Source organism: Crocodylus porosus, unplaced genomic scaffold, assembly GCF_001723895.1.
Source record: "Crocodylus porosus isolate Cpor-Errol unplaced genomic scaffold, CroPor_comp1, whole genome shotgun sequence".
NCBI classification, from domain to species: Eukaryota; Metazoa; Chordata; order Crocodylia; family Crocodylidae; genus Crocodylus; species Crocodylus porosus.
In genome coordinates this window covers 14,793,253-14,817,968 of record NW_017728910.1, presented here as the reverse complement: position 1 = coordinate 14,817,968, position 24,716 = coordinate 14,793,253, and the positions used below count along the sequence as shown (strand labels likewise).

At 42.2% G+C, this 24,716-nt stretch overlaps 1 protein-coding gene across 1 annotated transcript in view; it reads right to left on the bottom strand.

Annotated features, from left to right (window-relative positions):
- Window positions 1–24,716, bottom strand: part of FNDC3B (fibronectin type III domain containing 3B) — a 307,284-nt gene that overhangs the window by 276,684 nt on the left and 5,884 nt on the right. Inside the window, exon 2 of the mRNA XM_019532737.1 lies at window positions 19,197–19,335. Coding sequence (XP_019388282.1) covers window positions 19,197–19,307 — 111 coding nt within the window. The 5' untranslated portion in view covers window positions 19,308–19,335. The remainder of the gene's footprint in view (window positions 1–19,196; window positions 19,336–24,716) is intronic.

The window sequence follows — 24,716 nt, the reverse complement described above, 5'->3', positions numbered from 1 at the left end:
GACTGGCTATTTATCTGATGATATAACATGGTCAGTGGTAAATTATGACTAATCAAGTCTAGGATTCATGAAGTCTGAGGGGAGAAGAGTGCTGAACAGATACCCCCAGGCTCCCCATATGCTCCGAAAGGCTTAGCTTTTTCTCCTCCTTCCAACTTCTTGATCTTCCTCCCATGCCAGGCAGCTTACACAGATCAAACCTGCCTCAGCATGCAGTCCTCTTGTTGCAATCAGCTGTGCACTGCACTCTGCCTGCTGCTGGGGCTTTAACTCAGTTCTGTGTCTAGTCTTGTTCTGACCCAGCATCCCCAGGATCCTACACAAATCCATCCTTGACTGCAATTCCTTATCTTCTGCCATTAACCTTTTAATTTCCAATAGTCACCATCAATCCACAGACACACTCACAAATATTATATTGGATGCTGGGTACTTCCAACCAGTCAGTTATTAAAAAGCAAAGGTGTTAGACAAGCTTTTGTGCACCAGAGTGCCCTCCCTCAGATCAACCATGCATTGGCTCAGTGATGTCTACAGTAACAATTTTTAGCAATTTAAAGTTACTGATTGGAGCTGGCAATTTTAACCGTTGAAGGAAAAATTGCCAGGACCATAATAGCCAAATGCATCTCTAAGCTATGACGGCCTTTAAATAAAACAGTGGTTTTCAAACTGTTCCACAATCAGTCACCAGGGGGTTCTGCAAAGAGACTGGAAGTAGTTTTGGTGGGCAATGTAGAAGTAGACGGCAACTTTGGACAGAAACTATCACGAGAGGATTGAGTTCAGGACCCTGAGGAAATGAAAGGAGAAGAACAGCAGAGCAAGGACCCTGGACTTCAGAAAAGCAGACTTTGACTCAGTCAAGGAACTGATGGGCAGGATGCCCTGGGAGGCCAATCTGAGAGGGAAAGGAGTCCAGGAGACTTGGTCCTATTTTAAAGAAACCTTACTGGGGACACAGGAACAAACCACCCTGATGCCAGGAAGACTAGGAAGTATGACAGAAGACCAGGATGGCTTAGCAGGAAACTTTTCAGTGAGCTAAAACAAAACAGAAGCTTATAAATGGAAACATGGATAAAGGACTAAGGAGAAGTATCATAAAAGAAGGGATGAACTCAAGAAGGCCAAAGCACAACTGGAGTTGCAGCTAGCCAGGGACATGACAGGTAACAAGACAGGTTTCCACAAGTATGTCAGTAACACGAGGAAGATCAGGGAACGTGTGGGTCCCTTAGTGAATGAAGGAGGCAACCTAGTGATAAATGATGTGGGAAAGGCTAAAGTGCTCAATGCCTTTAGCTCAGTCTTCACAGGCAACATCAGCTCCCAGACTACTGCACCTGGCAGAACAGTTTGGGGAGGAACCAACTGTGGCAAAAGAACAGGGTAGAGATCATTTAGAAAGCTGGACATATACAAGTCCACAGGGCTGAATGCGATGCATGCAACAATGCTGAGAAAGTTGACCACTATGGTTGCAGATCCACTAGCCATCATCTTTGGGGAAAAAAAAAACTCATGGTGATTGGGAAAGGTCCTGGGCAACTGGAAAAAGGCAAATACAGTGCCCATCTTTTAAGAAAGGGAAAAAGGGGAATCTAGGGAACTACAGAACTAGTCAGCCTCACTTAAGTCCCTGGGCGGGGGGGGGAAAATCAAGAAGCAGTTTCTTAAGGAATCCATTTTGAAGCACTTGGAGGAGAAGGTGATTAGGAACAGTCAGCATGGATCCACCAAGGGCACGTCACGCCTGACCAACCTGACTGCCTTCTATGATAAGATGACTGGCTCTGTGGATGCAGGGAAAGCTGTGGATATGATGTACTTTTGACTGTAGCAACGCTTTTGATACGGTCTCCAACAACAGGCTTGCAAGCAAGCTACAGAAGTACAGGCTGGATTAATGGACCGGACGTTGGACAGAGAACTGGTTGGATCATCAGGCTCAGAAAGCAGTAGTCAACAGTTTGATGTCCACTTGGCAGCCGGTATCAAGTGGAGTGCCCCAAGGGTCTGTCCTGGGGCTGACTTTGTTCAATGATCTGGAAGATGGGATGGAGTCTATCCTCAGCAAGTTTGTGGATGACACCAAGATGGGGAGAGTAGTAGATATGCTGGAGGGTAGGGCTAGGATTCAGAGACCTAGACCAATTGGAGGACTGGCCCAGAAGAAAACTCATTAGGTTTAGAAAAAGACAAGTGCAAAGTCCTGCACTTAGGACAGAACAACCCCATGCACTGATACAGGCTGGCGACCAATTGACTAAGCAGCAGCTCTACAGAAAAGGACCCAGAGATTACAGCAGACAAGGTGAATATGAGCCAATAGTGTGGCCTTGTTGTGAAGAAGGCTAATGGCATACCGGGTTGCATTATTAGGAGCAGTGCCAGCAGATTGAGGGAAGTGATTATTCCCCTCTTTGTGGTACTGTGAGGCCACATCTGAAGTACTGCTCCCCACTACAGAAAGGATGTGGACAAATTAGAGAGTCTAGTGGAGGGCAACAAAAATGGTTAGGGGGCTGGGGCACATGATTTATGAGGTGAGGCTAAGAGAACTTGGCTTATTCAGCCTGGAGAAGAGAAGATTGAACAGTGATTCAATAGCAGGTTTCAACTTCAGAAGAAGATGGAGCTGGACTGGTCTCAGTGGTGGCAGATGACAGAACAAGGAGCAATGGGTTCAAGTTGCAGCAAGGGAAGTTTAGGTTGGTTATTAGAAAAAAACCTCTCGCAAGGGGGATAGTTAAGCACTGGAACAGGCTACGCAAAGAGGTTGTGGACTCTGTCCTTGGAGGGTTTTTTTAAGATCTGGCCAAACAAAGCCTTGACATGACAGAAAATGTTCTGTGATTTTAGGAAGTTAAAAAACCACTGAAATAAAGCAACGTCATCCTGCTTTTCGTATGTGGCTCCTCAAATCAAATTATAAAAACTGTGCTGCCAAAGTAACTTCCTTCAGGAAAGAGGATACAGCAGCCTCTTACTTCCCTTTACTGTTTATAAAAGCCGCTTGCCTCACGATAGGAAAAATACTGAAAACGTTCTTCTTAACAGTCGGATAGAAGGAAGAAATTCGAATTGTGCAGGAGGCCTGGTGAACTGGACCCACAGATTTTATAGAGAGGCTGACTGGATAAGAAACTCTGACCTCTTGTTTAACTATTCCACGTCAAGGTTTTATTTTCTGTAATACTCACTGCTGCTGAGTTACTGTGGTAACCGGATAGTAGTCCAGCAGGCCACCTAAGATATCAGCAACATTTCAGCATCCCAATGTTCATTCTCACTTAATAACTGAATGCAAATTTCAACACCACCCACATTTCACCAGGTCACTTTGACACCCAGAAAGGTGCTATCCACAGCAGACAGCTTATGGTCAGACTGGGGGAGGGAAGGCTGTTACAGACTCATCACCTTGGTTGTAACTTAAAGTAGAAGGGGAAAAAAGCCTAATGACTGACTCTTCCCTGACAACCGACATCAGCAAGACAGCAACAGTCCTTGCATCATGCAGGCTTGTAGGGGAGTGAGTCAGACACTGGCAGGATCTGTAGCACTTAACCTATTGTATCCTGCAAGCCCTTTTCTTTTTAAGCTGCAAAGCAGACGTCTGTATTCGTAAGAGAACTTTTATCATTGAGCCACAAAACCCAGAACCTGACTAGACCAAGCTGTTTCTTCTAAGATTCATTCAGAAAATACAACTCTTCCCAACATCCAGATGGCAGGCAATAAATCCTAACACTTGCAAGGATAGTCTGAAAGGTAGGGCTTCGCCCCCCATGTAGATTATAAGAGAGACATGTGAACTAAAAGACTCAAAACCAAGGAAGGAAATGATGATGGAATCAAAAGGTGCATAGGCATAATGATATGATGATTTGTAAATCTCAGCCAAGTTATACACACACTTGAAAACAAGCCCTTTTTAAATCAGTTGTTTCAAATTAAATCTGACCAGAAATCTACTGAATAAGAAAACAAGAGATGAAATGAGAGAGAGAAGACATTTTGACATTTCAAATTTACAAATCTTGTCTATTTTAACTTATCATCGCTAGAAGAATCTTCCCCAAGACTATGCAATTATCCACACTTCTCAAAAGGATATGAACTAATGTACTTCTAGGAGTTATTAAAATGAATTTGAAATAACTATTATTATCCTGACATACGCAGGATTCTGAATGTGAAAAACAAAAATGTTTTCTATCCATTACCATAGGGCAATCATTATTTCTTGTATGCAGCCTCTTCAGAGACGCTATCATAGATTTGTTGTTCGCAGTACTGGTCACTACAGCCAAAGCAGAGACGATAAAATGCTTCTGGTGGGACTTTGGCTTTGGGTTAAATATCACGCAAAACACACACAGTGCCTCTTTTATATCAAAAGAGGAGTGAAAGAACAGTCTGAAAAGAAAATGATCTTTTCAAAAAGGCTCAGTATGTTGCAGAACAGGGTCCCTATTCTCTCAAGAGCCCCTACTATCCAGAAAAACAGCTACTTGAGCTACGAAGTAGTCCCTCTAACCAGATTCATTTTACTCCCAGCTGGGAGCAGCAGGCATGCATGTTCTTTCTTTTACTCACCACACTCATTTTATGTGCCTTGGTACATTAAAAAGTCTAGTGTGAAAGCACCACTAAAAACTGATAAACCGAATTGTGAAAGATTTAAATATTTATTGTAAAATAGACAAGCAGCCTTTAGGACTGGCACTGAAGATCAAATAAGGACAGCCAAAGTACCCACTTACTGCTATGACTCTTTCTCTGCAATTAAATCTTACTTTTTTAGGACTCAGAGGCAGTATGTATGATATCACTCTTGGGTCATTTTAGAGGTAATTCTGCAATGCTTTCACGCTCTACCAAACTGCCTCATCATCTGGCAGACAGTCAAGCAGCTTCCACACACACTTGCATCTGGTGTTTCGCATTTGATGATTCGACTCTGCCTATATGAAGTCACTCTTGTTAGAAGAAGCGTAATGTTTTCCTGGAGAAATTCGCTTCCTCTCTTGAAAGTTTCCAATGCACTTTTAGATTCACAACAGCTTCTGACAAATGCAGTTTGTATCATCTTCTCCAGCCCAACAGCAGCAGCCATTACTGACCAATTATAAATTCAGGAAATGTCCAGAAGTCAAAAGTGACTATTTAAGAGCCTTCATGCCTTGAAAATCCCTCACCTTAATGTCCAAATTCAGTATCACAAGTAAGCCTTGGTAATTTCATTTCCAACTTATAAGACTCTTACGTTAATTCCATTATCTGTCTGCCACAGACTTAACAGTGCAACTTTTTTTTTTTTTTTTTACTTTAATTATATTATTAAAAACAGGTGCTTTATTTTGTAGCCAGCAGTCCTGAAAAGGTCCTAATATGGTTTCTGAGTTAGAGCCGGCACATATAAATCTCTCCTTGCCTTTCAAGTCCTCACACAGATTTTTCAACTTTGCAGTCAGTGGAGATCTGTCATCCTAGGATCTTAAAGAACATTACGAGTAACACCTAACAAGACCATAGCATTTGTAGGATTTAGAGAGAGAGAGAGAGATCTTAAAAGGTATTGAGGAACTTACAGATATGTACAGAGGAATTTTCAAAACGTCCAGGTATCCGATTCTTATGGAAATGAGATGAGAATTGTGCAACTAGGGACTTTTGGGAAGGCCTTTAGGCGCATATATACATGCTGAAAATTCTGCAGTTACTCCCCTGCAGCAGATGATGAAACTAGGCACATAATAAGGGACATCACTTACCCCTCTAAGGAAATCAGCACCAGAACCAGGAACACACCAAGTCTCTCAATTCTCAGTCTTCTGCTTGTAGGGGCTCACACTTCCTTCCTCATTTATGAAAAATCTTTCCATGCATACAAATTCTTAGGTTACACTAAGGCACGACAAGTTGTAGCAAAAGCTGTACCTCCTCCTAGCCATCCCACTCAAGAAATCTCATCTTAAAAAAAAAGGGGGGGGTGGGGGACCAGGAGGGGACAGACCTCTGCACTTGCCATTTCTGAAAACAAAAAGTTCAAGTACTAAAGCAACTAAAATACATTAGTGCTCTGCCACTAAAATTAATCAGTCACGGTTGGAGTCACAGAAAGAACTCTTACAGTACGGCTGTCCCTGAGGAGAAGCACCTGCAGCATACAGATCAGGAGTACCAAAAATCATTGGAGATTCCTTCCAGCCACACAAGCCTAAGGGCACCAAGCTCAAACCCTCTTCATCAAAATCAAGCATACCAGGACCATGCATCACAGAGGTTTCATAGCAATCACAGGAAAATAGGGCTGGATGGGACTTCTGGAAAGGGACTTCATAAGGTCATCTAGTTCAGCCCCCTGCTCAAGGTAGATTCATCCCTGACTAAATCAACCCAGCCAAATGTTCATCTAACCTGCTCTTGAAAGTTTCCAAGGATGGAGACTCCACAGCTCCTCTAGACAGCCTGTTCCGGTGGCTTCTCTAGATAGCCTGTTCACTGCATGCCCACCCTCATAGTCAGGAAGCTCCTCCTAATCTCCAGCCGAAATTTCACCTGTTGCAGCTTGAGGCCATTGCTCCTAGATCTGACTCTTATAGTCCCAGAGAAACGTCCATAAATCACCCTTCAGGTATTAGAAGACAGTTATCAAATCCCCGGTCAGTCTCCTCTTCTCCAGATGAAATAACCCTATTAGCTCTTTCAGCCTTTCCTCATTCGTCTCATCTTCAAGGCCTCTAATTATTTTTGTCACGCTCCAAAGCACTCTTTCCAAGAAGTATGTAGACAGATTGAAGTGTGGGGCCCAAAATGGATCCTGTCCACCAGGTCCCCAAGTCTGTTAAAATCTGCTTCTCTCAAGTCCATTGTCTTTATTCTGCCTTCTTCCTTATTCCTTACTTCTTCCCCTTAGGATCTTGAACTCTATCATTTTGTGGTTACCGTCACCCATATTACCTTCCACCTGCAAGCTCCCAACCAATTCCCCCCTCTTTGTGAGCAGTAAGTCGAGAAGATCTTCCCCACCTCATTGGCCTCAACCACCTGAATCAGAAAGTTCTCCAACACACTCCAGGAACTTGTAGGGCTGCTTGTGCACTGCTGTGTTTCCCTCCCAGCCTGTGTCCCCCATGAGACCAAGGCCTACAATTTAGAAGCTTCCGTCACTTGTTCTTGAAAAGCTCCAGCAAACGAGCTAGAATAAGAAGAGTTCATAACCTCCCTAGGTGGCCTTCTCCAGTGCTTTGCTACCCTTGAAGTTCATGCTTTCTCCTAGCATCTAAGATAATTCTTTTTTTGCTGAAAGTTGAGCTGATTTTTTTCTCATCTTACCTGCTCAGTGAACAAAAAATCATGGCCATTTTGTTAGGCAAGGTACAGGAATAAGAGCCACCAGGAAAAGATTTCAGGGCTGTTCTGTACCCTGCACTGATTATCAACTGAAATCAATTGCTCCTGCCATTCCCATGCACCGATACTATATTCTGCACAGAGCATCTTTAGGCTTTGTGCTGTAGAGCTGGGAATTTCACTAAGTGATTTAATCAAGTGATTTGCTACAGACCTTCCTCGCACTCTGGACAGGGCCGTAAGAGCTCAGAGTCGCACAGTACAGCATTGCTGTAGCAATGCTATAGTTCAAGTCAGGCCATTACAAAGAACACAGCAGTTCTATTTCAGAGGCTGAGCTTCTAATCAGGAACAGACAGCGAAGATGGACACATTCTACAATGCATCCAACAGCCAGTAAAAATTTAACACCATTCCCCTGTATATACACAGGTGGACAATGACTATTGCATTGCTTGCCTTATCTGGCATCAGTTCCAACTTCTTTAATTAACGCTGTTCTTAGCAGACAGTGAAGGGAAAGACATGAAACACTTTTTCCAGCAAACCCCCCCTCATTCTCCTCCACCAGTGCAATCACACAGGAATAAAATGGATTCTATGCATGCCTCCAATTCTGGGCTTACTTAGGCACCATGACATCAGTGCCGTATAATGAGCCAAGTTTAGAACTCCATCTGGGACAAATAACATCCAGGCACTTTGTGACTTCTTTTGTTTATATACACTGACTAAGTATGTCTTGGTGGTATGGGAACTAACTCTGAGACTGAGAGAACCTGGGAAATCAAACAACAAAACAATATTCTGCATCCTGGAGCAACCCTAGAGCTTCTTTTCCAAAGGTTATGCACAGGTAAAGTTTAAGAGGCCACCATTTCTGAAACCTGTTAATTAAAATCTGTTGAGGGGGGGGAAGGAGAGAGAGATGCAGGGATAGTGTCCTGACCAAAAGTCTAAGAAGAACTGGGAGGTTACAGGAAAATGATAAAGTATTATATGCCAAAGTTTATCATTCTGCAAAATTTTCCCTGAATTTATAAGTGTACACTGCTTATTGAATCAACCAAGAGTCAGTAACTGATAACCCAGTCTGAAACCAAGCAGCTGCATAATGGCCTCGCTCTTGGCTGGGCTGCATCAATAGGTCAACTACTTACCAAAAAAGTTAGTCATTCTGTTTGTTTTCCAATACAGTGCAATCCCCAAATTAAGAATGAAAGCAACAGTGCAAAAAACTGTGCGTTACACTGAACTAAAGAAGAAATTAAGAAAAGCTTGGATCACGTTTTCTCAAAAGTATTAGTGAGAAAGGCATTTGGTACTGAAGCATATACATTTTGGTACACAACAAAACATCCAGCTACTCTTCTAATACAATACAATGTAGGTAGCAGAATTAGCATCAGCTTGAACACGTACTATCCAACTTCCCAGTTCAGCAATGCAGTTCACTTTTTTAATTCCCAGGAGCCTGGTTATAGTTGCCAGACTGCATCTTAATGAAGAAACCTGTGTTATTCTTTTGCTTTACCAGAAGGTCCAGTAAACAGCGCTAGGAGTCAGATACTTGGCTACCGATCTTTTTTAGGCTGTTCATGTATGAGGTCTTAATCATTAGAGCTGTGCGAAGCTCTGGTCGCTGATTCAATTTGGTGGAAATTCAGCGGCCAATTCTGAACCTAATCAGGAGACCCTTTAATCTCTCCAAATTGAATCCCAACCCTCTGAATCGATTCAGAGACATTCAGCGTTTCAGACATACACACGACTTTAAATGTTTTTTCTACATGCCTCGAGGTACCAGGTGGGTCGTGAATGCTGAGACGGTGGGGTGAATGGAGCATTCCACGGGGGGGGAGGCCCCTGCACACTCAGCAGCGGACCCAGAAGTGGACCAGAAGCGCTTCCGGTCCACTCCCGGGTCCGTTCCCCAGGCTCCTGTGGGATGCTCCATCCACCCCACCATTGCAGCATTCATGAGCTGCGCCTGGTACCTGGAGGCATGTAGAAAAAACATTTAAAGTTGTGTCTATGGCCGAATCACTGGTTCTTTGAATCAGCTCTGAATCTTCAGATTTGGAGTCAGCCAAATCCTATCGGGACAGTGATCCGAATCAACTAATCAAATCGCTGTCCTCGGATTTGGACTGAATCCAAATCCAAATTGAATACAGCCCATTTCGCACATCCCTATTAATCATGTCTTAACTGCTAAAAACTCCACATAACCTATCTAAAGTTGTAGAACTATGTTAGCATGCATGTATTGTACCCAGGGTCAGATCCAGTTCCCTTTTCCCCCTCTGGTTACTTCAAATTATTCTAATGAGACTCTGAAGAGCAGAGATGGCCAATATGGCCAAATGAAAGATAAAAAATGTAATATGTTAAATATTAAAAAAGAACTAAACCAACGTTTTTAGAAAAGTGTTGTTAATCTCTTCTCAAATGCCTTGCAATTTCACCACTAGAAGGACCCCAGATTTAAAAGCTGGAGGGTATAATATAATTTTTTCTTACAGATATCAACACAATCCTAATATAATACAAATGGTATTGTGCTTAATATAATGGTCTGATTTGACAAATTAATCTAGTTGCACAGTATTTAAGTCTACAGTTACCTAGCAGACTATTCTAGGACATTTGCTATCTTAGTAACATGTTCTTTGGCAAGGCATTCATTTTTACATTTAGGGAAGTAATTATAGTTTTTAACAAAGATGACTATGCTTCTGTTAAACTCTGTTCTTAAGGTTATAAATTACACAAGTGTGATATATATTTTGCCAAGCTTTACATACACACACATACATGCATATCTATACGTACATGTGCACATGCGTGCACGGATGCGCGCGCGCGCACGCACATACACACACACACACACAGGATTAAAGGACCAGACAGGTTCATAGGGACCGTGCAAGACAGAACCAGTAATGGCTCCCCATTACTTCAAGGGGACAGCAACAGCAGAGTCCCCCCAGATGGAGGATATCACTGCATTTGATGCTCTGGTTGCAGGAAATAGGCAGCCAGAGGCTAGAGACTATGAGTGCCCACTGCAACACTATGTGCTCTCCTACAGGACAGCAGGCCAGAGCACTCTTTGGCAACCAGGGCACTGCCAAGGGAGACAGAGAAGCAGCTGCAAGCTGCCCTGAGAAATAAGCATCAGGCTCTAATTAGGCTCTAATTAACCCCTGCAGGTGGGTGGGGAGCAGCCTCACCAGAAGGGGCAGGGCTTGGGAGGCTTATAAGCTCAGTGCCAGAGCCAGAAAAGTCAGTCTGGCCACGCTGGGGCAGGGAGAATAGTTATCCTGAACCAGAGCAGAACAGAGTAGTGAGAACAGCTCCCAAGGTGAGGGTTGCTCTTATGGTGGGGGGAGGTTTCTTGTTAAAGTGGTAGCGTGTGCCTTGGTTTGTTTGCCTAGAAGGGAAGGTTTACGTTAAAGTGCTTGGTTGCTTGTATGTTTTTATTTGTACCAGTGGACGCGGTTGGAACAAAACAGGAAAGGAGGAGGTGCCAGTAAGGCGTGTCAGACAGCCCGCCAGGGGCATGGATTCAGGATACAAGCCAGAAAAAGTTAACAGTGGGCCAGGAGTCCAGATGTCTAGAAGACAACCTTGAGAGGGGCAGCAGCAGGCCTGAGGCCAAAAGGACCAGAACAAAAAACTGGCAGAGGCCAGGAAGGCTGAGGCCCTAACAAGACTGCAGAAGCTTGCAGTGGCCTAGCACTGGCTTGGGGGCAAAATGCCCCACTGAAGTGATGACTGGCAACACCTGTGAGGCATGGTCATGGCTGTAGGGGAAGCTGGAGGCCACAAAATAAGCCCTTAAGGCAACTGGTGCCCTGGGAGTACAGAAGGGATCGGAGGGCAGGACAAGCATCGAAGGGTCAGGAAGGACTCACTTATAATAGCCAAGGGCTCACTCTGGGACCCTGGGCAGCCTCCCTTTCTCCCAATTAAATAATATCAATAAGGCACAGCAGGAAAAAGAAGAAGGGTATCTGGAGAGCTAGAGCAGGGCAGGAGCTGCGCGGCTACCAGGAGGCATCACAGCCACTCCTGTGGCTCAAACCTGCTACAGAACAGTTTAATAAAATCCCAGTGTAAAACTGTTACAAAGTGCTCCAACTAATCAGGCAATTCTAAGCATCCGGAAGCTGGAATGCCACTTACACTGCCATTGTTGCAAACAAAGGGAACGTTAATTGTGCAACAGAATGGGCTTGCAGAGTTCTGTCATCAGCATCTGGGTTTACAGGCACTATCAGCTGGGAAGAAAAGATTAGATTTGCAATGGTTTAGAAAAAAAAGCCTTTTATTTTTTCTGAGTTCCAGACAGGCTTCCCAGATAACAGACATCAGCTATGGGTTACTTCTGCCTGACTTTCATCAGCAATACTATTTCTCATTTCTTTTCCAAGATGCACTGGGGCCATTTGAATTCCCCAGTGCTTAAGTATATTGATTTTAATCTTGCTTTAGATTACACCCATCTTCTCAGACTGATTAAATTTGAAAATACCTCTCAACTAAGGCAGCTTAGATCTATTAGCATCAGAAACCTTTGTGGCTCCCCCTCCTGAATAACTGCATCTCATCCTTTTCTTATAGAAAAGAGGATATTATAGCATAGCTTTGCCAATTCACAGAATGTATGGGTCCTTCTTCCGCAGACATTACTGTTACTTCTGCTTTGAGTAACTCCTGCTTGCTTTCAACTATTGCTTCCGATTACTTTCCTGAACTCTTCTGCTCATAAGACATCAGAAACCTGACCTGCTTTACAGAACTTTGTCTACTGGTACAGAGAAGCCAAAAAGTATTAAAAATGTATTTGATAACAAGAAACTACAAAAAAACTAAGAAATAAGGAAGGCAAGTAGCCTCAAAACAGGGAAGGTACCTTTGACGTGATCGGAGACACCCTTCTGCATTAACTGTTGCTATAAAATAAACATGCACCTTGTGGAGAAGATGGTTTAAATCTCCAAGTAATATAGGCTTGGTGTCTGACACAGTCTAGAGAGTGACATTTGCAAGGAGCTCGAGTCTTGTTTTATAAAAACCTTCCAATCTAGCTGCCTGGGATCAGTTTTTGAGGCTATAATGTAGAACCAACTCAAAGGAATAAATTAATCCAATAATTTTTTTCATGAGTAGCTTCTTAGTTAACACAGCTTTTAAGGAAGTCCTATAAAAAAAAATCCAACACACACACAAAAGTAGAGATGCTTCTCTTTAAACTTCAGTACAGACTCAAGCTGTTAGAAGCCTTTAAGTTCTTGTGAGGCTTCGGGTAAAATTAACTCCCCATTCTAAATCAAGAACAAGGAAAGTTAGACTCTAGCCATACAGGCAAAGGCAAAAAGCACAGCTGAGCACTGAAAACCCAATAATGAAATAAGACTCCAGCACACTGGATATCCAGTCTACTTCATTACTTGCAGAATGCACAAGGTAAAATGTGTCAGTGTGGGCAATGCCATCTCATCATGTTTCTATCCGTCTTCACTTAGGTTATGCCTACAGGGGGATGTTATATTATGCTAGATACATATGTCCCACACAGACATATTAAAAGAAGGAGAAGTTGAAGAGGGCCAGCAGTTTCTAAAAGGAATCAAGGGACACAAACAGGCACAGACAGACACAAGGGTACGTCACTATGCAAGTACATAAAAAACAGCACAAAGCACATCAGGAAAATAAAAGCAAAAGATAAGGGAGACAAGAGGAAGGGATTCTGCAAATGTCAGACAGAAGACTAACAGGGGAAAATATGGGTGGGTTGCTCAGTGGAAATGTGAGCTATTAACAGAAGATGACAATAAGGAAGAACTGTTCAATATCAGTTTGCTTGATTTCACAAAAAATAGCAAGCTGTAAGAAGAAGCCTCGCAATATTAATATAAACTAAGGGAAAGGAATAATAAATATAATGAAAAATAAAGAAGTACAGCAATGGAATTCTGACAAATCTGAATGAATTCAGTCAGGTAAGTGCTAAATCCCACTATACAACTACATACGCTGTACAACAGCACCATGTGCACTGGAAAAAAAAAAAAAAAAAACTGTCCGCTGCAGGAAATTCAGGCTGGCTGCTAGTACAGCTCTCTACCACAGTACGTTCACTACGACTATCCATATTTCATTACATAAGACTGCACAACCTATCTGCTGGGTCACACAGTTCTTGGCTGCCATGATAAATCTCCTCCTGGTCAATGCCAGGAGAAATGTGGGGTCATGGGAACATTCAGTAGGCTCTGGGTACTTGCCATGCTGTCCTAGGTACTGCATGCATAACTATTTACCATACAGTTCTCAAGTTCAGTGACACAGCTTGCAAAAGCAAAAGAAAACCAAAAAAAACCCCAACAAGACCCAATAACAAGAGACATGCACACAACACAGCTAGATCCCTATAGCAGAGGAAGTAAAAGAAGCTTTGCCAAGTGCCCTGTTATAACAACAGAATTGTAGGAAGTTGGGGTTGGAAGGGACTCTCAGGGGGGGGAACTGAGCCCCCCCAACAGCTGGGCACAAATTGCTGTTTAGCACAGGGCAGGGGTAAAGGCAACCCCTCCCCCCTGTTGCTGCCAGCTGCGTTTTGCTGCAGCTGCCCAGAGCCCGCACCAGGCTGCCCTGAGGCTTCTCGCCACCCCCCTCCAAAAGTCAAAAGTGTAATCTGAACCCTGTTAATAAATACCACTGGTACTACTTTCCTTTTAGTTCAATACCAAATAAGACTTAGAGTGCCTCCTCTTCTTTGCTCTAAAACTATCTTGTAGACATCTGCATTCCAATGATTCATCTCCAGACAGTGCTGAACAGGCAGCTCTCCGAAGGGGACAAGCAACTCTAGGACTTTTGAAGGGATCCACAGGGCAGCACCAAGGAACATGTGGGATACCAGGTCTCTAACTCAGCACTACATACTCGGTACTGAGAAAGCAGCTTCCCTCTCCGTTTTTAACTGTTGGTGAACAGAGATGCAACACCTTGTTCATGGTTATCCCAGAGCACAAATCAGGCACGAAGCAGTACATTAGGGGATACCAGTAGGAAGACTAACAGAAGCAAGGCAGGTAAGGTGTCCTCAGACTTTAGACTGAACGTATTTACTGCAAGGGTGAGTTCTCGTAGTGCCAAAGAGAACTCCCAACTGCAAACGAGACGCAACAAATCATCTGGACAAAAATAAAAATAAAAAAAGCTGATGAAGGGTTGGGGGAGGGAGCAGACTTACCAAAGGTGAGTTGTTCTGCAGGTTTGGTATGTTTGCTCCTTTCCTGAAGTAGGAAACTACATTTAGCTTACCCCATTTCATTCTTTGACTTCACTGGGAGTTCAGACACCCAAACACTTTTTTAGGACCTGCCCCTTAGAGACTAAAAACTCCTTATTAGTGCAGAATGAGGAATTCATGCCTGATCTCCAGCTCCTTTTTAAAGATGAGAAATTATACGAGGATGGACAACACTACGTGCATGTATTATTTTAGAATTATCATCTATGGGGGAAAAAATGGCTCAACAGTAGGTCTAAATCAGTGGTGTTCAAGTTAATCTGCCCTGCAAGGCTAAACAGTGGCACCCGGCTGCTCTGTGGGTCAGATCAGGCCCTGGAGTCCACAGACCCGCTGCCTGCCAGGATTGCGCCCCTGTGCTGAGATCAAGCACCTGTGTTGAGCTCAGGGATCCCATGGGTCCAGAAATCTGACAGCAGAGGAGAGATGCCACCACTTCCCCACCACTGAATTTCTGGATTTGTGGGGAGCCCCATGGGTGAGATGACATGGGCACCACAGGCTGCATCTAGCGCACAGGCTGGGGGTTGAGCACCTGTGGTCTCTAGGTAACACCGATTCCCTAATTGCAGAACAGAGTTGACCGACTGCCAAACTGGTCAATCGAAGGAAGGGGGTTGGGCAGGAGTACGTCTTATAAAGAAAACTGTCTCAAAACAGAAATTCTGGTCTTTCACTTTAACTCCTTCTCTCTTTTTGACCCCCTGCCTTTTTCTAAATTTCCAAACTTCACACTTAACTTCAGCAATGAAAGTTTAAATTGTATCCTCTCTAGTTAGGAAACACAAAAACTCTGGCTGGCAGTCTCCCTTAGAATTATAGCCAATTCAATCCAGTTTCTAGAAGGACAAACATATGCACAGAAAGAAAGAAAGAGAGAAAGAAAGAAAAAGTTGAGACAATTTTTTCCCTTCCAGTTTCTTTTAACTATTAAGTGATTGCATGAACTGATAAAGGAACTGAATACAACGTACATTGTAATTAATATACACTGTTGCTATATACAGCAGCTAACTTGATCCTTAAAATGCTAGAAGTTGTTATGCGGCAAGGAAGTTCTGAAGTAAGTTAATTTTCTCTGTGCATTTGTTGCAGGACTAAAAGGCAGCTTGCCATTGGTTACAGGCATCAAAATTAATTTTCCACGGAAACAAATGTTTGTTTAAATGATACTGGTCAAGTATTCAAAGAGGAAAGCATAGCTAACATGCTTATCTAAAGGATATTATCTTTTAGATTCATGTCACACAAGAAGGTCTACTTGTGAGAGTTGCTTCTTACCACTGTTTTTTGACCAATTTTGCCCCATTTCACAAGTCAAAAGCCACTAGGGAAGCGTCATCCTGAGAACAGGACCTTTATGCTTCAATGGCCCCTAAAATCTAGCAGAGAAGTTGTATGCCTTTTCTTAGATGGAAATAATCAATATTTCTATATCGGGAACCAGGCTGCAGGTCTTTTGCAGAAATTCTTGTATTACTTTGGGCTTGCATACCTTTCACTGCTACATCTCCAGCTGCTTAAAGAAAAAAAATCATTGCCAGTAACCTTGCCAATCACTGCCTTTTTTAAGCCTTTGTTTAAAGTACCTTGGGGTCTGACATCAACAATTAGATGCAATATAGGATCCATCAACTTAAAATACGTTAGGTACATTATTGGGAAGACTAACGGGACTGCTGACTCCAGGATAAATGTGAGCCACCAATGCGAGGAAGCGGTCAGTAAGGTTAACCGCACCTTGTTGTGCACCTGTAGATGCATCATAAGCAGGTCCAGGGAGGTGATCCTTCTCCTCTGTGCGGCATTGGTCAGGCCGCAGTTGGAGTACTGTGTCCAGTTCTGGGCGCTGCACTTCAAGAAGGATGTGGCTAGAATTGAGAGGGTCCAGAGGAGGGCCACTCGCATGGTCAAGGGGCAGTGGGGCAGGCCCTACAAAGAGGGCCAAAGAGGGCCTGAATCTATTCCGCCTCCACCAGAAAAGGCTGAGAGGGGATATGATGGCTGTTTACAAACTCACCAGGGGACCAGCGAGAACTGGGGGAGGCTCTGTTCCCCTAGGCACCACCGAGGGTTACTAGGAATAACGGCCACAAATTGTTAGAGAGAAGGTTCAGGCTGGACATCAAGAGACATTACTTTACAGTTAAGGCTTCCAGGCTCTGGAACGGGCTCCCAAGTGAGGTACTGTCTCCTACCTTGGGGGTCTTCAAGAGGAGGCTGGACAGATATTTGGCTGGGGTGATATGACCCTGGCACTCGTTCCTGCCCGGGGCACAGGGTCAGACCTGATAATCTGTTTAGGTCCCTTCCGATCCTAAGCACTACGATACTGGTCTGATATCCTGCATCTTCCTTCATTCTTTTTAGCCATGGGCAAGGCGCCAACTAAGACGACTGGCAAGCTCCTCCTCTACATGGACACATTTTAAGGAGTGTTGGCAGTCCCGGATACTACTAACCAGAAGGTGCCGACAAACCATTATGCACCCAGTAAACTGGAAAAAAAAAAATGGGATTACTTTATGGTTTTCTTTCTCCAGGAGTTACTTCTCTTTCCCATACACTCCGCTCACGTAATTCTGCAGGGTCCTATTCTGTCACCCTGCACACCCTGGAGGGGAGACTGAGAGACTTACTGGACCATTTTACACACAGTAGGCTCATTTTTCAGCACGTTCCCCATCACCACAGGAATTCAGATGGGGCAATCATCTTTGCTCTGAATTTCTAGCGAAGACTAAGATTTGAATATTAATCAATCATGACTCAATCTATCCAAGACAGACTCCAGTAAGCAGAAGAAACATTGCAAGCAGTTGGTAAGGATGAGGTCAGCCTCATCCCCTTCCCTATTTAGAATGAATATAAGTACCCTTTATTAAGAAGGAAGAATCATTACACTGAAGATACCAAGTAAAATTCAAAGGGTGCTCTTAATTTGGAAGAGAGATGTCTCACTAAATATTTTGAAAGAAGAAAAAAAAAAACCACATAAAAATTAATTTCTCTCTCATCTCCAATCCAAACTTTCTGATGTATGCTAAGGGACATTTACAAAGGCTAAGGTAATTTTTGCCATATTCAGATAACAAAATAAGTAAGTAATTAGTTCAGTCATTTCATTCAGTTTGGGAAACCACATTTTAAAAAAATGTGGAAGTGAACTGAGTCCAGAGAACAGAGTGAAAAGATCATGTGGGGAGGAGATTAAAAGAAAGACCATAGTGAAAAATAGTCCAGGGGAGACATGTGTTCCAACTACAACAGATAAAAGTTCAGGATACATTTTTTAACTCAAGCCTGGTCCCATAAATGTCTCTTTCACCCAATTTCTAGCAGAGACTAAGGTTCGAATAAACACCAGTCAACCATGACTCAACCTATTCAAGACAGACTCCATAAGTAACTCGATTCATGAACATAATACCACATAATTCTGTTCAGGCCAAGCAAGACAAAAACTAGAAGGACTTACCTCAGGAAATATTACTTAAAAAAGAAAAAGGGGGTAGGGGGTGTGAACAGAAGAGCAGCTGGAGATTATGGATTCATCACCAGTGAAGACGTACAAGGTTAAATTAGATGCCCACTACTTATGATGACAGCAGGAATACTTTATTATTTCCAAATGCAGATGGTATGATAAAACATACTGGAAGTTCCAACCTGAATAATTATGATTTCCAGAGATGCAAAGGATATATTTAAGGAAAAATATACTGATAAAGCATAACAGCACTATAAAAGAAAAGGAGACAGAAAAAAAAAGAAAAACATGGCGCTCTCTCCTTTTCTTAAGTTATCTATACACCAAATACAGCACTAGAGTGTTTAAATGAAAAGGGGGGAAAAACCCCACCCCTTTGAAGTAAACCAGCATGGTAGCTTGACACCTGCACAATCCAATACCATACTTAAAAGCCACTTCTAAACAAGGTTAAGAGGCTTAGGGTAAGGTAGGAGCTCTTCATCCCAGGGCTATCATAGCCTAAAACAGGGGTGGTCAACCTATAGCACAAGTGCTAGAAGTGGCACAGGCAGCCTCTATGACAACAGATCAGGGAGAGGACAAGCAGCACAGTGGGAGATGGGTCAGAAAGCAGACAGCAGAGCAGCAGATCAAACAGGATGCACAAAGCAAAGAAGGAAATTGGGCAGGGAGCACAGAACAGGGAGCAGAAAACAGAGCATGTGACTGGGCAAAGGAAGAAGATCAAATGGCACTCACAGACTGTGCAGCAACTTATGGTATGCCTGCCAAAAAGGCTGTATCCAGGGGCCTAAAACAACGAGGAGGGGGAATGCGGGGGAAAGGGGGGAGGCAAGTCAGGACTTCCCCCCCACCCCCTTCTGGCTTTTGCTCTCTGCCTCTACCCTGCAGGTAGGGTAGCATGGTGTGCAGTAATTGTAACCAAAAAAACATGCTCATGTTCCCAAATGCTGCTTTGTGGCCCACTGACAGGTCATTCAGTATTCTCTTTCCATACAGCTTACTGACCTGCTGCGATCCGTCTCCATTCACTATGTGAGGCATCATCGCTACCTCGCCATTCAGCAATGGTGGCAGTTCCAGCGGGATTTGGTCGGTCATCATCATTGTGACATACATTCATGGAGAATTTTCCTCAACCGGCTTCCTGCAACAAAGACATTTCATTGTTTAATAACCACCTCAAAATCCATTTGTTCTTCACAAAGGTAATAATACCCTGCCCGCTAACTCTATTTAAGAAAGTAAAAGTTGAAGATTGAGGAACACTGAATGCATCATTAATAACTGTCAGATCAAGATTATGGATAAATCTGTTTTTCATGTAACAGGTCAGAATTAGCACCATAGCGCTAATTTTATTTTTACACACACACACACACACACACACACACACACAGGACATCAGTCTTCACTCTTCCCATAATGTTTTCCAAGAATAAAATCCATGAGCTAAAGCTTTCATACCCATGTTACAGCAGGATCTGCTTAGAATTTAGTCTGTAACACAAATGCTTTCTTCATACAGTAGTTCTTGGAACCAGTATCCTTTGAATATTTAATATTTGTAATAGATTCTATTACTCTTGACATCCAAGGCACAAGCCAAGTGGTATTAATCCTTAATAGCATGTCTACAGACAACCCGCATTTTTGTAAGCGCATTTAAAAATCCAATTTCAGGAGTCCCCAGTTATTCACAGTACAAGCCATCAGAATGCTCCTTATTCAGAAAACAAACCTGCAAGCAAAAAATTGGAGCATGATGGAAGACATCACTTAAGAATCTATAATGAAACATAGACCACTTTCACAGTAACCCCAACCCCTAGCAGCTAATTACCTGAAGTGTTATATAAGCCTTGCTAAAATGAAGAGGAGAGCACTTTGTAAAAACAAGTCTTATAATTCAGTGTTAATAGTACCATCAAGCTGTTTTATGAGGCAATAATCCAGTTTCTTAATGAATAAACTACAGGACCTAATGTCAAGTAGTTTATCCTAACAAAGACAGCCGATTTTTGCACAAAACCCCAAATAAAAAAGCCGCATGCTGACTGAATAACAATTTATCCACTCACAATCATTCATGAGTATTTTGGGATCCTCTGGCATAAAAGGTACCACGTGAGACAGTAGTGGAATTTCGGGAGAAAACCAAGAAGTAGCAACAACCAGGTAAGGGGCACACACAATACCAAAGAAGTGTCCAGAGGGGAATTTTTGGCAAAGAACAACAGGGCAAACCCTATTTGTGTGGAAAAAGTGTGGTGGGATCTAATATTTGTGTGCAACAGGCAGGACTTTGCTCTTTAAAGTCAGGGCCAGAAGAGCCATAAAAGAGAACTGCATGGAATTCAGTTTATATATTATGAGGGGTGAGTGTCTCATGAAACCATTCCAGGATTAGACACTCTGGTTCCACGGAGTCTATATACTGCAAACCTGATACTCAGTCCACTAAGGCATCCCCACCCCTCATGATGCAAGTGTTTAAATTTAGATTTTTAAGAGACAAATTTGAACTGTAGACAGACAAAAAACACTGATTTATACCCCCTCCATCCTTGTTGACTTATCTATTTAGGATTTCTTGAAAATGAGCCCATCGAGAGCTCACTATTCTGCAAGTAACTAAATTGGAATATAATAAATCTGAATTAAAAAAAAAGAGAGACCATAAGTGAGCAATCTGATTAGCTCGGAAAACTCACTTGGGTAATAACAATAACCACAGTTCCCAAATACTATTTAGTTTCAACTCTTCATTCTTATTGCATCAAGCACCTTTATATGTACAGGAAGCAATGTTTAACCAAACTATGCATCTAACCCTTGAACCTGTCAGGCTTACCCTTATCACCCTCACCAGTCAGGACATCTACACAGACTCTGACAGCTTGTGCCAGATCTAGCTTGAATCGCATACCTCCCTCTAATGCTATCATTAGCCTGAAAAATATCATTTTTCTAATTGTTGCTTGACCTAGATATAAATAGAGAGCCTCTACTTCCATCAATTTTGAAATGACAGGACTCTTCTCCTTTCACTTGAGGCATAATTATAGGACACATTTTCAGCAAGTCGGAAAAGGAGCATAGCTTAAATGACAAACAGCAACTAGCAAGTGACTGAACTCTGCACCCACTTCTGTAAGTTTGGCCCTAAACCAAGTGCTTAGCCATACAGAACTCAACCTTGATGTACATCTAATACTACAGAAACCCCAGAACATTTGGCTACCTCTTCAGCTTACAGATGTCTACCCTCTGATTTAAGGAGATTAAAGCTCCCAGCTTATATTCACCCCCTTGCCCTTCTACACTTGGTGGCTATTGAAATTTGCCTAAAATGCCCACGCTAATTCATCAGTCACTTTTTTTGGAGGTTTGTTACTCGAGTCTTGTAATATTAAAGCATCAACTCCTATAGTCACACAAGCATCTCATCTTTCTTTTATAGAAAAAAAACACTCTTGGTTTTGGAGAGAAAGTGTTTTTCAAAACAACTTCCAAAGATGATTCTAGCCGCTTCCAATGACAGTGGATTAATTCAGGCAAAGGTCTGCAGTGACCTTGCAAAGTCTTCAATCTTACAGAAGGGAGAACTTCACAAAACCAAAGCCTTCTCTTGCTTTTATGGGTAATCCAAGCTAGAGCACACATGTCCTCAATTCATTCCTGGCCTACTTCTATAACTTCATTAAGGAAATTTGAAAGGATTGCAAGGCTGACAAAAGCCATTATAAACACATTAAAAGTACATAAACCAATAAACGACACATTCATCCAGTCTGAACCTAGATGTTTGAACTTCAATTTATATTCAGTTTAAAAAAAAAAATATGGCAATGCCAATTTTTTTCCTTTTGAGGGAAAAAATGTAGGCTGTAGCTGAAGCTATATTTTTCCATAGTAATATTCCCAGTTCAGACACAACACACCAATATGCTGAGATTTATTTGCTGTATGCCATTCAAGTTTTGCAGTTACATTCTTTTTACTGTATTAACAATTTCTGACTCTGGTCATGTTTATACTTATTCTTTTTAAGAAAAGCTCTCTCATTTTGCTGCTACTGGCATCAGTGAAGGACACAGTAGTATTGACATAGTTGGTCACTGGCATTTTTTTTAACAGTGTGCACTGTAGACCTACTATGTGCATGGTTACATGGGATGGTGTTAAAAGCCACTAAAACAAACTTTTCAGGTACTAAGCCCCTAGAACCAGTTTCAGAGACTAATCCCTCACTCATTCTTCAACTGCAGTATTTTTGCAAATATAAATTAGAGAGAACGAAGTATCACATCCTTTGACACTCTTCCCCTTCTCCCTCCTTCCCCCCCCACCCCACAAAAAAACAAAAACAAAAAATCAAAAGCTGGGATGAAACAGTTCCTCATACATAAATTAGTTCTGTTCATTTGACTGACATGCACTGTTTTAGTAGGGGAGCACTGCAACCCCTTCTCTCTCCAAGAACCAAGTAAATTTCCCACTGGGAAAACACCACCCAAGGAAACAGAACAAATTTAGACTGGAGAACCTCACTTCAGTGAATAAAATACGAACGGCATGATACTAACCTAGCGCTTGACTCAAACAAAACCCCTAATATTTTTCAGGTACCAAGAAACTGACTTTTTCCCCCTCCATGTGTCTATTCCTTGGTTTTGGCTGTAACAGGACACAGAAATGCCAGTGTTCAACAAGAGTGGTTGCATTTTCAGTTTAGCTACATCCAGAAAATACTGGAAATTTCTTCAGATTTCCAAGCCAGATTCTAGATCAAAGACAGGTATAAAGCTTCCCTGATTTTAGATGCTTCATTATCACCCAAACCAAACTTTTCAATATTTGCCAATCACTTCCAAATCTGATCTTCAGCTTTGTAATACTTGGTGAGCTGTAGGACATTTGTAAGATGATGTTCCTAAGTTCTTAAATTAGTTCAATGTGTGAATTAGTAATACATAAATTAGTTCAATATGGCAAGAGATGAAAAAGTTAAAAACAAGGAAGAACAAAGTTTAGCCATCTAAAACAAGTTTCCATGTATAGAAAATTAACATGACCCATTGTGTTAAGTCGGTTATCCCCAAATTCCAAGAAGAGTTTAAACCACATTGGGATAAGCCGGGCCATCTAACTTTTCCTAGGTTTCTGACTACACTTCTCATTACAGTAGAAGTCAAAAACATTCCCCTTTCTCCCCCCTCCCGTTATGTAAAAGGTACAAGGCAGAGAAGTCATAACTAATGAGCCTCTTCCAGCTAATACAGGCCACATTTCAAACAGAGTCTGGCAAAGTGACAGTATTTCTCAATATTTAGCTTCAACTCTTTTTCATAAAGGTTAATTTTTCATTCGGCTGTAACAGACTACTCAAAGTTACTAAATAAGGATTCTTACTTTTAATGAAAATCATTTAAAGTATAATGTTACTAAACCACAACAATGACATCTTGTATATGTACATCTCTATCAAAAAAAAAAAAATCAGTATAAAAAAGAAAAATTCAATGCTTTAAGGTTATGGCATCTTACCCTTTCAAGTACATACACTGCACAATCAGCCAAGTCTTAAGTGTACAAGAGTCTTTGACTAGTACTAATCAAAAAGTTTCCGGCAACAAAATGGTACTTCATAAAAAGGACAAGTTTGTATCTACCTAGTAACCTGACCATTTCACTTCAGCCAGGCTTGCAGAAGGTTATCCACATCACCATTAGACTCCTTAACAACCATCAATTTCCTATGTTCCCAGTTGTTTATGAATAAGACTTCAGGAAAAGAGAAAACTTACAAGTTTACCTCCATGAAAACATTTAGTGCTTATATGAACACTCTTACATCTTGAGGCCTTTACAAATGTCATTTAATTAGTTTGTATGGTATCCCTGGGAAACAGATAAATAAGTATTATAGTAACATTACAGCTGGAGAAATAGTAACAAATAAGCTAAGAGACTTACCCATGGCCACCCGGCAAGACAAAGCGGAAGTCAAGACTGACTCCCAGTCATGTCCTCAGTAAGTGAACGTTTCTCAAACGAGGGTAAAAGAGGGATGAGACAGAAAAGGCTGAGGAGAGACTTTGATTTTACCAGGCTACCCATGAATGTGCTAATCACATATCAGGGGCAAGCAACCTAAGATCCATGGGCCAGATCCTGCCTATGAAGGGATTCATGCGGCTCACAAGGCAGGAGCAGCAGTGGCAATTAATGGCAAAGGGCAGGTAGGGAAACCCAAAGTGGCAGCGGTGAAGCCGTGTCTCAAGATGCAGTTGCCCTGGTACTGAGCTCCCTTGATTCAACCTCAAAACCTTAAAAAAAAAAAAAAGAAAACGATTGCAGCTGAAGTCAGAGGAATGTTATGTGGCCAACTTCACTGCAGCAGGGCATAAACTCCAAAAGCTTGGAAAACGCTGCACTAGATCAGTCCGTCTCTCCAAATACCAAAAGAGATTAAGATTGTACTTCATTAGCACTTACACTGCAGCAAAAAATGAAGAGGACGAT